The sequence below is a fragment of the Neopsephotus bourkii genome, unplaced genomic scaffold, assembly GCF_033783945.1.
Source record: "Neopsephotus bourkii isolate Nb327-2 ecotype Australia unplaced genomic scaffold, CSIRO-AGI_Nbou_v1 NB_718, whole genome shotgun sequence".
Classification (NCBI taxonomy): domain Eukaryota; kingdom Metazoa; phylum Chordata; class Aves; order Psittaciformes; family Psittacidae; genus Neopsephotus; species Neopsephotus bourkii.
The window spans coordinates 1,899,621-1,913,385 of NW_026901217.1; the positions used below are offsets into that span (position 1 = coordinate 1,899,621).

The following is a 13,765-nucleotide window of genomic DNA, read 5'->3' on the forward strand; positions in this document are numbered from 1 at the left end:
ACTGCACAAGAATGGCTGTGATGCGTTTGGTGTTTCCCCTGCAGATTATCAGAGGTCTGTTGTTTATTACACTGGAATTACAAGCAAGTAATAGTTTAGCTCAGAAGCAAGTTAGTAAGGAAAAGCCATAAGAGACCAGCTGGTTTCAGGAAAAGATTACTCACTGATGTAGCATAAGGGTTACTCTCTTTTGTGTATGAAATGTGGGCAATTACAAACTGAGACAGGAGCAGTAATGCAAACTCTTTCTCCCTTCCCCTCCTACTCTCTGCTTCCACTGACAAAAGGAAACTGTAAAACTTGCATTATATCCTGAAATTCAGTGACTGTAAGGCCTGTTTCAAATGAAGACAGCAGGATACTGAGAGCTCAGGACCATCAGTTCCCATACTTTCAAACCAGTTAAAGAGATGAGAGTTGGGATGTCAGTGGCAGTACCACAGTGCCAGCCCAGCATCATTTCACTGCTGAATGACAGGCTGTAGAGCAGGGCAGGCTGATGGGAACAGCGCTAATGAGTGGGGTCTCTGCAAGTCTGCCTCCAGTTTTTGGGGGACACCCCAGGCAGAGGTAAGTGTGATATCTGCTCTGCACATACTCCCACACTGGTCAAACCTCTAAGCAAGATCAAATACAGGCACCCCTGGAGCTGCACAAAGAAAACACAGTGGTGTCACCTATGTGTTGGTGTATCTCCTTCAGTCATGGGACAGGACAGAGCTTTAGGGTGTCCTACAGGGACATGAGTGTGAACTCATTCAGCTGTCAGACATACGTTTATCTGAGGAGTAGTAGGACAAAAAGGCATAAGCACACTTGCCCCTCCATCAATAGCTTTCCTGCACCACATGGCTAGCCCCCCTCCCAGTGGCCCAGGACATGTGAGACTGCTTTTAAATGGTCTGCTAGCTGAAGAAAAGCCAGCCAGATGATGGGGCTGTTGCTCTGTTCCTCTCTTCCTACTTGAGTCCACAAGCTACCAGCAGTTTGTTCAGCATCTCCTGATGGTGTCTCTAATGATGATGAGAAGTTGAACCCTAATTTCCACCCATTGCGAGCAAGGAGCGGTTGGCAGCGAGAAGAGTGAGCCTAGTGACAGTGGCCAGGGTCAGGAGAGAGTCCTAATGACCAGAGCAGCCTGCAGAGATGAGGTGGGTCCCAGGAGGAGCTGGGAAATCCAGGGACAGGATCAGCTCTTTGTCTGAGCACTGGCGTGGCTGCAGCCTATCTCAGGCAAGCTGCAGTGGTGTCAGCCTCGAGTTAAAGGCAGCTCATGTGCCAGGAGACAGTCACACATATCAGTTGCTGAGACTCCTGTGCCAGCTCTGGTGGGTTTGTGGTGTGATGATGGCTCCTCCTGGCAGGGCTGGTCTGTAGGAAGCACCTTCCTGGCCTTTCTAGCAAGATTCTTCTTTTACTGCCAAAATAACTCCCATGTAAGCATGAGAGACAGGATACACTGCTTGGGGGTCACAGACTAGAGGGAGCTGACTTCACTTTGATTTACAAAGCTTCAGGCAGCATGGAATGGGATTTATGTGCAGAGAGAAACGGGGCAAGCAAGAGTCCGATCCTTCTGCATGTCTGCAAGGGAGTCCCACACAAACTCCATGGGTTGCTGCTGCCCCCCCGCTAGTTGCTTTTGTTTTCATTAGAGAAGCTTGGAGATGTGAAAAAAAACCACCCAAACAAACCAGGGGGTAGGATGTGAGAAGGAAAACTAATATGATTAAGGCAGGATTTGGGCACTGGTGGAGAGCTGCCGTAGGTGGTGGGTATTAGCAGTAACAGCTGCCGCGCTTCCCATTAGAGGAGAAAGTGAAGAAGGTCCCTGAAAGGATGGGTCTCTGGCAGGCCAGGACAGCAGCAGCGGCAGCAAGCCCAGCGGCAGACGTGTCCCGAGGTAAGAGCCAGCAGCACCAGCCCAGGTGGCCCCAGGGAGCACGGTCCTACTCCCTGTGCTGAGCAGGGAGGGTGCTGGGAGGGGAGGGGCGCAGGGAGGGATGGGAAGCAGGGCACAGCCTGGGAAACACCCATGGGAAAGAGCTGCTGTGCAGGGGGACTTTTGTGAGCTTCAGCAAGAAATCACATCCAGCAAGGGAGGTGTAGGTGTGCCTGAGGAGGAGGCACCCTGCCACTGTGCGGGAACTGAGCTATTTAACAGGACTGTTTAGCTTGTGGGAGTGTGACTCCCACAGCCACCTTCTGACACATAACTGGCTGGAGGGGCGTGATGCTCGGCTGTGGAAGGTTAAACTGCATCCATCTGCTCCCTGCTCCAGGCTGTTTTGTGTGCAGTGGTGGTTTGTTAGAGTGAGCTAGCGAGTTTAAGAAGCACTAGAGACGGAGGTGTAAGCTAGACCTCCTCAGCCTCTGTTTTCCTCCAATTTATTTAAATTTACTTCTTGAGTAAGTGTAATGAGATCTAAGCCAGGAAAAGCTGCATGTTGAAAAGATGTTAGAAAGTGCTACATTAAAAGCAGGACTACCTGCTTACGATATCCATTACAATAAACATGGTGCACTCACCCTTCAGCTTCACTTTCAAAAGTGCATTCTGAAAAATCAGAATAACAACACCCCAACTAATCTGGAAATGTGTTTTGTGCCAGCTGGCAAAGCTGAGAGGTACTAAAGACACAGCATGCCAAATACTAAACTTGGACCATGCTGAGAAAAGACACTTGCTTGGATTAAAAATTGGAGAATAAGGAGAAATCTTGGCATTAGCCAAAATGGCTGCCATTTATCTCAGGCTTCCAGTGCTGATTTCAAAGACCTCTCGTCAGCAACAGTGAGCCCTGACCCACAAATACAAGCTGAAATGCTGCTGGTGGCAGAGGATGAGTCCAATGGTCACAAGCAGCCTGGCACTTCCAAGCTGCAATGTGTGGGCTGTTAAAAGATGCCTCATGCTCCTGCAGGCCGGAGCAAGAGGCAGCCATATCCTGTCCCTGCAGCGACATGGCTCTGTGCCAGTGGGCAGGGAGAACCTCTGTGCTGGGCACCAGCCCCGTAAGCCATGGGGCCTGCAGCAGCTCTGCAGGTCTAAGGGTAAATGCTTCCCCCATTGATCAGGTTGTACAGGAGCTGGGAATGGTGGTGGGTGCTGAGCACAGTCATATGGAGCCTCCTTCTAAATGCTACAAGACTTTTTAGAGCAAATCTTCCCTGGCAGCTCCCTCCATGGGCAACTTTGCAAGAAGTGCATCCTCTTGTGGGGCCTTTCCACCCCAGTCTCTGCAATTTACTTCAACATGTGAAATGCTGTGGATAGCCAAAGTGGCTCCATGTGCCACAGAGACCACTTATGCTCTTTGGTTAAAGGCTGTGAGAAGCTCTGGAGCTCACCTGATTCAAAGGCACCAGATGGGCTTACAAGGCTGTGGAAGCCACTACTTTGAAGTGAACTTGCTGGTTGTTTTCCACCATAGGATGGAGGACAGCAGGAGAGCCCACATAGCCATTATTGGCTGGGCATGCACAACCTTGTGTTTGGTCTCTTACGTGGCTGCCTTCTCACACGGCGCAAGCCTTTCTGCCTGCACTGACATGATGCCCAGGCACCTGAGAGCACAGCTGCACAGCCCAAACAACTACGTTACTGTCCACACCAACATGTCCTTCTACTCCCCAGGTGACAAGGTTCCAGGTAAGGAACAGCTGCTCCTTCCTGCATCTGAAAAATGTATGATGACTAATGTCAAGTGTGGTATTGATCTTTGTGATGGCTGGGAAGAGGGATAACTGCTCTGAGTGAGCTACACTACCTCTCTCATCGTAGCATCACAAATCATAGAATGGTTTGGGTTGGAAGGGACCTTAAAGATCATCTAACTAAAACCCCCTGCCATGGGGAAGAAACAAATGCATTTACAGAGGGATTCCATTTGCAGCGCTAGGCCTAAGGTTTCTCAGGTGATGGCTGACTCCAGGTTTTCACCGTAATTCAGACCATCTGTTTGCTGGAGGCAGCCAGTAGATTCGGATGCTTTGGGTGGGATTCATTTATCTCAACTGTGTCTCAACCATACTGCACCTCACCACGTGCAACAGGCACCTCCAGAGGGTAACGTCGCCTTTCCTGCTCTGCACTGCACAAAGGGGTCTGAGTGACTTGCTTGACTCTTAGGTACAGTTGGCAGTGTGCCCTATCCACAGCATCACTGCTTCTGAGGCAGATACAGACAGAGCTGAGAGGCACTGCTCCTCAGCCAGGCCACTTGCCTGTTCATCCCCATGTAAAATAAACCCCCTCTTAGGGGAGCGTGCAAGCCTTTGCATGCAGCCTAATGCAATGTGGTTAGCAGCTTATAATCAAGGGGAGAGGCAGGAAAGACTTAAGCAAATTTTCCATGCAACTACATACTGCAAAGTCAAAGATAAAGTCTGGCCTCCTGAATCCAGTATGTCCAAGGTAGACCATGAGGACAATGGCAGTAAGATGTTTTTGGTATTGTTCCACATGATTTTCTTTTGGTTTCAGTGCTACCACTGGAAACTACATTGCAAACAATTAACCCCATAACTATGAGACCATTTGTGTCCTGTGTTTTGTCTTGCAGTGATAGTGAGGAGCACCAGGGATTTTATGGGCTTTTTGCTTCAAGCTCGCCAAGTGTCTAACGATGAAATCACTGGCACGTTCATCCTCATCCCTCCTGGTTCCAAGCTGCTGACTTGCTTTGAAGATGGTGACAGTGTCACCCACTCGGACAAGTCACTGAAGAGAAACCTGTCCTTTGTATGGAAAGCACCAGACCAACCCATTGGAGACATCAAGTTTTTGTAAGTACATGCTGGTTCCTAACCAGAATTCATGTCTTCTTGGTTAAAGGCTTGACTTTATTTTTCCATTGTCCAGCACAGTGGTTTACGTATCTTGAACACCATATAGCTAAATACTGATCAAATACTTATCAAATGCTGCAACACTATCCCAGCTGGTACATGAATTGCTATTTGTATCTGCTGGGCAGTGCTGCTTTTTATTTTCATGGTCACTATTTTCCCAGAATAATCATACTGGAAGATGGCAGAGAGCAGTTAGGAAACAGGAACATCAAGGCACAAAGATAGAACTGTGATCAGGTTGCATGTCCTTCTAAACGACACAGCCCGTAGGACTTCCCTGCCTACAGGATAATCTTGCATATCAGTTCTGTTTAAAAATTAAATAAAAATGAGTGGATTGTTTACATTTTGCTAAATGTAACCAGAATTATTGCCAGTAGGAAGAGAGAATGAGCACTGGGTCAAAACTTGAAACCATTGTCTCAAACTACTGAATAATTTAGTTCTGATTTGGAATGAAATTAAACATTTTCTAACTGTCTGTCTTAGAGGAAGCACATTTTATCTTTTTCATTTTGGAAGAGATGAACTTGCTATGTTTTGACTTTACAAAACAACTTAGAAGCTGCTTGGCCAGATGCTTGGCTGCTCCCCAAAACATAAATGTCCTGGTGAGTGCAGGGGCTTGTGCATCTCATTGTGATTCAACACAAATTCATTGAAACAGAAATACTGCTGCTTGGCATTTCCAGTTTTTGGCTGTTGTTTTAGATTGGGAAATACTATTAAAAACACATAAAACTCAAGCAACCCAATAAACTCAACCCAAATTCAACAACACCTATTCCTAGCCCCCCACTCTGATCTTTCCTTCACCCTCTGGCTTTTGCTGGTTTCTGGTAGCCTCTCCCTTTTTTTCCCTATCACAGCATCTGGAAGAACTCCTTGTTGTGTTTAAAAATGCCTTATAAGAATCATCTGGCACAGGAAAAACCTGGGTCAGTTTCTTTTTAGCTAGTTCTCTTTCTTTTTAGCTAGTTCTCAGAAGCAGCTGAGCAATCCGAGCTGAAATTCTCCCCAAATCTTCAACTTAAATAAGGCTCTCTGGGCGAATAGTTAAAGGTTGGCCAGTGCAGTTTTGGCACCTGACAAAAAGCAGAGGGTTGGGCAGACCCAAATATCAGAGGGCTGAGAAGAGAGGCCTTTTTTTTCCTACCTATTCTGCTGTTTGTACAAGTTACATTGACTTGTTTTAATTAGTAAATACCACTGTTGTTTCCCTGCCTACGGAAAATCAGAAGCAGAGCTAGTCCAAGTTTTATAAATGTGCTTCTAACAACACAGCAAATACAAAAGCTTTTTTTACAAAATATTTAAGTTCCTACACAGTTTTTTGGCTGATCTTAACTACAAGTGGTGGTTCTTCACCCCATATCTTTCTTATGGGACCTGGTATCTTTATTTGTAATATAAAACCTGTGACAGGCTAATCCTTTAGAATACTTTTGCATCCCTTCTGTCTTCAGATCAAACCAGTCTTTGTGATTAGCTAAACAGTCAGATGTTTTATTCATGCCATAGAATCAGTAAATCCTTGCCTAATTATGTTTTAACAGCATCTCTGTAGTCCAGTCATACTTTGTTTATTGGGCAAAGATTGAATCTGCTGTTGTGGCTCACCGAGGGCAAAACAAAATGCCTGCTGGCAGCAGCGAGAGGCCCGACCCTGTAACTGCTGTAACTCCTTTGCAGGAACCAGCTGACCCCACAGGTATGGTGAGCAAAGGTACATGTTTCTTATCAAACGCTTCCAACAGAGTAGTTTTATAGCTTATTCCAGGCAAGCACTGAACACAAGTGACCCAAACAAGCTGGAGGGACCTGTTTAACTCCTGTGGCCATCAGGGAGATCAGCCAAACTCCCTTGAAGTGAGGGCATGGGTCAGCGTCTGAACTGATGGAGTCAGTTCCAAGGAGGGTGCCAGAAAGATAAATAAGATTACCGGATATTATGATTTCAATGCAAACCCTAAAATATAACATACTTTACCTATAATCTCAGCTCCTGAAGAAAAGCAAGTGCAATTCACAATGGTGTCTAGATAAAGGAATAAGTTCACCTCTAAATCTGACTGTTTTCCTTCAGGTATGTATTTAGCTGTGTTTATGCAACCTTTGGTCAGTAAAATGACCCAAGAATTTACTTATACCCAAATCAGATGTGTTTCTCAGCATTTCTGGCATGGCCCCAAGACTGAGTTCTAATTATTTTACTTGGCCATAATTTAGGCAGCAGGCTTTGCTGCTTTGCTTTCCATCTGGGTTCCCACTTAAAATTAAGTGACATGAAAACAAAACCCCAAAAAAGTCACTGCTACAATCCTTCCTGGCAAATGCTAGCACAGAGTGGGATTTGAAATAAACGAACCATGGACAATAGACTTCTGCTCCTCTCACCCTGCTTCTTGTTTGGTCTCCATGCTGGACAAGGTCCCACCTCTCCTGTGGCTGCCACTGGCTTCCTCCTGCACACCACAGTGCCTCCTGCCAGCCCCACCAGCACCACAGCAGTGCTGACACCAGAGCCAGATTTTGGTGCCCATCCCATTGCGGAGCCGAAGCAGCTGGCCCGGCCCTCACGGGCTGTGTCCAGTGGGAATGGTGGGGCCAGCAGCCAGTGGTTGGAGCCGTCCCTCCCCACCCAAGACCACAGCACCAGAGCTGCCATACAAGAGCTCCTGCCCCAGGACAATGCCTCCAGCTACAGCACCCCCAGTGGGTAAGCTAAGTGGTGGGAAGAGGTGTTTCTCCAGCCCTTGGAGAAGGAAAATAGTACTAGTTTTCCCGTGAATGAATGAGGGTCCATGTAGGAAGGTGTCTCTGGCTTGGAGGGAGGAAAGAGAGTATTTGCTTGATGAAATTTTGAGGAGTAATGCTTTGGAGTTTGCACATGACAGCGACAGGGAGAAAATCTAAAACTCTTAAAAACCAGCGCTGTGCTGCTCAGTCCAGCGGAGAACTGGCTGGGTGGCTGAAAACCATGATAAAAGCTATTGACTGCTACAGTATTTTTCTAAAAGCACATAAAATATTCAATGAAATGGTGAACTCAGCAGACTTATTTCTCCATCTGCAGCAAAAAGGAAGAAAAGATTCAAAGCAATTAGGAAATTTGGGCTTGAGGATGTCTGCTCTGAAGTCTTACAGGGTTTGGGCTGCATAAGCTTTCATGCAACACTTCACACTATGGGTGAAAACAATGCAGATAGGAATAAAAGGTCAAGCATTACTAAGAATACATCCCCGTACAGTCTATGTTGACTGTGAGCATCCCAAGGCAGCTTTAGGGAGCAGCACACTTCTCTGGTGGTGCAGGGGTTCCCATGTGAGCCACAGTGACATGTCTCATCTACTAACCCTGCCTTTCCTCTGTCTGTTTCTTAGGGCAGGGAGCACTGCCAGTGCTGCCACCCCACGCTTGTGTTTGATGTGTAAAGAAGATGGGCAGGTAAGCAGCCAGGTTGGGCAGGATGTCTTCTCCAAAGACAGAAGGGTCTAAGAGAAGAGGATGCTGTCTTTACTGCATCACGGCACCAAGCAGCCTGTATAGGTCTCACAAGTGACTAAAATTAGACAGGGACTGTTAAGAGGCCTATTTTATTTTTTTTTTTTTACTTGAACTGGGAATTGGCTTTTATACCTCTTTTGTTTTCATTTTGAGCCTGCTGTCCTGGTTTTTAAAAGTCCCGCTGTAAAAACAATCAAAAATAACTTTTCCATATGTAGACATGACTGTAGGCTGCTGGTCGCTACTGGGCTGGAATATCAGTTTTATTCCTGTGGAAGACTGAGACCATAAAATCAGCTAGGTTGGAAAAGACCTTTAAGATCATCAAGTCCAACCATTACCCCAGGACTGCCAAGACCACCACCAAACCATATCACTGTGGGCCTCATCTACACGTTTTTTAAACACTTCCAGGGGAGGTGATTCCATCACTTCCCTGGGAAGCCTGTTCCAATGCCTGATTACCCTCCCTGTGAAGAAATTTCTCCTAATATCCAATCCAAACCTCCCTGATGCACCTTGAGGCTCTTTCCTCTTGTCCTATCATTTGTTACTTGGGAGAAGAGACCAGCCCCCACCTCACTACAACCTCCTTTCAGGCAGTTGTAGATGATGTTAATTTCCAGAGGTGCTGGATAGGTACCACCAATGATGTTCACCAGAGGTCAAAGGCTTCATCTTTCCTGGGGATGGCCAAGGAAGCTGTATGCTTTCTGAGGACAGGGTCAGCTCAGGAGGTTGGATGAACCAAAAAGGCAGAGGTGGTGGTGGTGGGGTTAGCCACAGGAGTGAGGTGCACTCATCAGGAATACCTGGAAGTCTAATATGCAGGGGATGGAGAGAATCAAAACCTAAGGAAAATAAAGAACTAGATCTGGGTTACAGGATGCCACAGGAGGAAGAGAAGTAATCTCACAGAACATAAACAAGGAAGGGGCCATGCAGCAGAGAATGAGGCAAGAAGGAATTGTGAGGCAATTCAATTTTCTATCCCCAAGTCCCAAATTCTGCAGTATATATTTACAGTATGTCATTTGCATTTTGAGGGCAAGTGATCCATACACATGCAATTCTAACTTTGCCAGCCAGCTACTAGTTTGGAGTTCAGCCACAGAATGTCTTTTATTTGCCCCGGTATTTTACTAGCACCTTCAAAAAGTATCTCTTCCACAAAGGATGCTCTGCTCCTCCCCAACTTTGCTTCTCAGTTTGCCAGGGCTCCTACCTCAGCTTTGTGCTCCTGTCACACTGTCTTCCCAGCAAGCTTTAGAAATCACTAGTGATGGTAGAGGGTGAGAGTTTCTCTGATGTAATTAATGGATGTGTGAAAAAGCCTGCTGGGCTGGACAGGCTGGAGAGGTGCCAGCTGCTGAGGACCAGATCCAAATCACAATGGAGACAAAGAAAAAACTCCAGCACATTTTGCAGGCTTTGGATGGGGGCTCAGGTGCACAGTGGGAATGGAAAAATTCATTGGGGGTCTCCTAAATCCTATGATTGTTTCACAGTTAGCCCTGGATGATATCTGCAAAGCCTGGGCTGCACAACTGGTGTGAAGCAGCTGTTATTTTGTGATGGATAAAACAAGGTGCATGGCACCAGACAGAGCCCCTAGGGACAGGAATGTGCAAGAATGGTTATTCCCACTAAAAGAGGTGGTTAAGCAACACTGAGAGGCAGCAGGTTTCAACCTGGCTGTGTAGACTGAGAAAGCAAGATGGGCTTTGGGGAGAGTTCAGAGATTGTGTGTGACTGCCCCAAAACCACTGATGTCAAAGGCCATCCCAAGTCTCCTAGGTCCCTCTGCTCCATGGTTGAATCCACAGCCTCAGCAGAGTCATACTGAATCCCTGTGGGCCTAGTGTGACCCTAAACATGAGGCTTGGCCAGGAAGATCTCACCTGACCTTTTGGCAAGATCCTCATGGGTCATCACTTAAGGTGGGAATTAAGTGATTTTTTTGGGTGATAATGATGCCTGACAAAAATGCCACCACCACCACCACCACCACCACAATAGTTGCAGACCTTTACTTAGGCAAAGCCATAACCTTCCTCTCCACCTGTGTGCTTCATCTCCGCTCCTTCAGTCCAGCCTGCCTTGGCTCTGTGGGACCAATTCCCAGTGCCTTATCCCTTTCTTGGCTATTCTGATATGGATGGAGCAGGGTTGAATATGCCTCATTTTCTAAAAGCTACTGATCAACCAGGGGATGGAGCAGGGTTATTCCAAGGTGAGGGGATACCTGGGTGTGAGAACTAGAGAGCTGAACTGTACCATGATGTAGCTAGTAAGAACCTGATCATCCCCTTTCTCTCACTGCACATCTCATCATGTTTTTGCTTCCAAAGGCCAATACCAAGAGTGGGAACGTCTTGGAAGCCTCCCACATTGTGACAGCATCTCCTTCTGCCCCACACCTACACACTCACCTGGGTGATGCTGCTGTGACAACAGCCTGGTTTGACAATGCTAATGCTGCCAGCAATTTGTCATCAGCTTCAAGGCAAATGGCAGAAAGAAAACTGGCACCACAGCCAGAGGAGGCAGGCGCCAGGGGCAACGAGGAGGAGGAGGAAGTGGGAGGGAATACCCTGCCATGGGTGACCAGACCAGCTCCCGAGTTCGCTGTTCCTGGGAACGGGGAAGACCCTGGCAGAGGGACCCGGCTCCTTGCAGCCCAGCTCGGCATCCTCCTGGTCTGCACTGCCGCCCTGGGTCTGGCACTGGCAGCTGCCGTGCGCTGTGTCTGTGCCCAGCACTGCCACAAGCGGACGGAGGTCTCCTTCAGTGAGCCAGACCCCGGTGTCATCACGGTCAGCGAAAACGGGGAGGTGATGCACTTCCGAAAGATCAGGGAGAACAGCTTCGTGCTGGTGCAAGCGGAATATAACTGGGTCAGCCCCTCGAGCAGCGGGAAGAAGACAATCATCTGAACGTCTGCAACTCCAAAAGCTGCTCCTTAGAGGCCGGTGTAGGTGAAAATAGCCTGGCCTATACAGCACAGGTTATAGGAAGCAGTGGTTTAGTTCCTGTATGTGCTGCCATAGAGGTAGACAAAATCGAAGTAGCCAGCTCAGACAGACGTGTTAGTTGAAAATATCTAAGCTACAGCTGCTAAGAAAATAGAAGTTGATAGATAGTTCAGTGTGTTACACTTACTGCAATTAATATTGTATATCTGCTCATTAGCTGTCACTGCAGCCATGACATACACTTCCTCTGTTGCCTTAAGGGTGTAGCCAAAAATAGAAATTCTTTCTCCACATTGTAGTACTGTCTCCTCTTTAATCTCAGCAAAAGTTTCTGGTGTTACATTTCTTTCTAGGAACTAGAAACCCCTGATACAAACCCAACCATTCTCACTGAGGAGCTGACGAGTTTGATTCTGTGCACTTGGTATCCCTCAGATGACAAAATATTTGCCAGAAGATTTTAAGTTTCAATTTGAAAATAAAAAGCAGTAACTCATTAGCGGAGAACATTGATTCAAAAAACACTGAATTGATCTGTGGAAGTGAAACACAGAGTGGTGAACACCAGCTTTTGGGGGAGAAACATGCTTCCTCATCAGGTGCAAATGGAAGAGAACCTTTCCTGTCCATTTGCACCTGATGAGGAAGCTTGTTGAAGCCTGACAGCTGGCATTTACTTAGTCTTTTTCTTCGAGTCAGCTCAGTAACACTGTGCAGAAATATGCACTGAGAAGTACCCTTGCCAGGTCACTTTGGAGAACCCCAGCAAAGGCTGCACGGAAAGTTAACAGCATCCTTGTGCTCTGAGTTTGTGCAAACTTCTCTCCAACCATGTCTTTTCCTTCAGGAGGCCACTAAACAGCCCTTGGAAAACATTAAGATACTTGACACTTTAAGGAGAGGTAACAACAACAAGGGTAAAAGTTTGACTGCAGCTTTGAAAGAGACAGAAATGGTCCTGATAGTGATCCTCTTGAGATGTATATTTTAGAGCCCTGCAGAGTGCTGGAATCACTCCTGGAGTTCTTTTCAGGGCCAGGGAGGGGAGCTCAGATGGTCACCATGCTATGTAATGACTTAAACTTTGGTGCTGCAGCTTATTTTGCAGCCTGAAGCAATCCCCCGTGAGCTAAGCAGATAATGATGGGACCCTGATGGCTCACACATCCTTCCTCGTGACAACTTCCCTCTCTGTCAGGAGGGCCCTGTGGCCATGTAAAACTGTCTATCTTCATGCTGGATAGTCAGTCAAAGCTCTGCTCTCACACCCTCCCTTACCTTGCCGTTGGCTCCAGAGGAGACAGGAGGGACATAGATGAGTTCTTCTATTGAAACCCCTTCAGTGGGATGAATGTAGTGCATCTTTTGCTAATAGCACTGTCCATTAGCATTCAGAAAAGAGCTAGTTTCTGACCATACTACTGTAGTGTGATTAGTAACACGATGCTTTGCATTACACACATGGCCAAATTTCTATCAAGTTAACTTCTTGGGCAAAATAAAAACCAAAGTGTACTCACAAATGCAGCTTGCAGAGATGAGCTTGATGGTCTTAACCATTGTACTTTTAAGAGAAGGGCTGCCCCACCATGGCCCTTCCGTTGCAGAGTAACTAAGGATAGTGCTGTAACTGGAAAGACATTAGTTTTAGGACTCAAAAGGATGCTAGGTGAAAAGTTTTATGTTCAGTAAGATGAGCTTAAGCACTACCTACTAGGAAGTCCACAGGTTTTTAAGTACAAGTCTAGACACTTCCAATGGCATGCCTCTCTTGTGCAATATGCCTTAGAAAGAAATCATGTTCCTGTAACCCAGTGTAACCAAACTGCATAGCGACTAAAGCAGACTGCATTCAAGTAATTGGTAATGCAGCCAAAAAAAATCCTAATTAACTGAGAAAATAGGTCAACAAACTCTTAAATATTTAAAGAACTATCACATATTATTTGAAAAAGTTTCCTGTGATGGCATAGCTGGTTATGAATAAATTACAAATACCTATGGCCTCTTCCACTGTCTCTCTAGGCTTAATGTTACCAGACTGCTATAGCTACAAACCCATGACCTTCCTCTACCCAGCCCCTTCCCCATGACCCAGCACCACTTCCTGCCCCCCTGACCTGAGCAGCCTGAAGAAGTTTGGTTAAGGTAGCCACACTTCAACAACACTCTGCCTTCTGCCAAACACTTCCTTCTGTTAAATTTATGCAGCTCCAATATTATTAGCAGTAAAACCAGTAATGGTGAGCTCTGAGGGACACAGCTCCTTTGAATTAGTAATGAGTTTTGCTACTTTGCAGACTTGGCTGAGACCTAAAGTGCTTGTGTTTTTTTTCTTGACTTCTGAATGACGTTTCGTTTATTGTAGTTGCCATGACAAGAGGGATGGGGTTTTATCTTTTCTTAAGGCTGTTAAAAACATGAGCAC

The 13,765-nt window shown here is 46.5% G+C and overlaps 1 protein-coding gene across 3 annotated transcripts; it reads left to right on the plus strand.

Annotated features, from left to right (window-relative positions):
- The first annotated feature begins 1,571 nt into the window (after positions 1–1,571).
- Positions 1,572–12,697, plus strand: REELD1 (reeler domain containing 1). 3 transcript variants are annotated; one of them, XM_061354163.1, is made up of 7 exons: positions 1,572–1,903; positions 3,435–3,652; positions 4,566–4,788; positions 6,411–6,580; positions 7,285–7,573; positions 8,239–8,302; positions 10,714–12,697. In XM_061354163.1, the coding sequence occupies exons 2-7, from the start codon at positions 3,436–3,438 to the stop codon at positions 11,296–11,298; spliced, it is 1,548 nt and encodes a 515-aa protein (XP_061210147.1). In that variant the 5' UTR covers positions 1,572–1,903; position 3,435; the 3' UTR covers positions 11,299–12,697. The 3 variants fall into 3 exon arrangements, with proteins under 3 accessions (XP_061210147.1, XP_061210145.1, XP_061210146.1); XM_061354161.1 differs by lacking the exon at positions 1,572–1,903 and having other exon boundaries at positions 2,089–3,652; XM_061354162.1 differs by lacking the exon at positions 1,572–1,903 and having other exon boundaries at positions 2,089–3,652; positions 6,411–6,565.
- Positions 12,698–13,765: the final 1,068 nt, after the last annotated feature.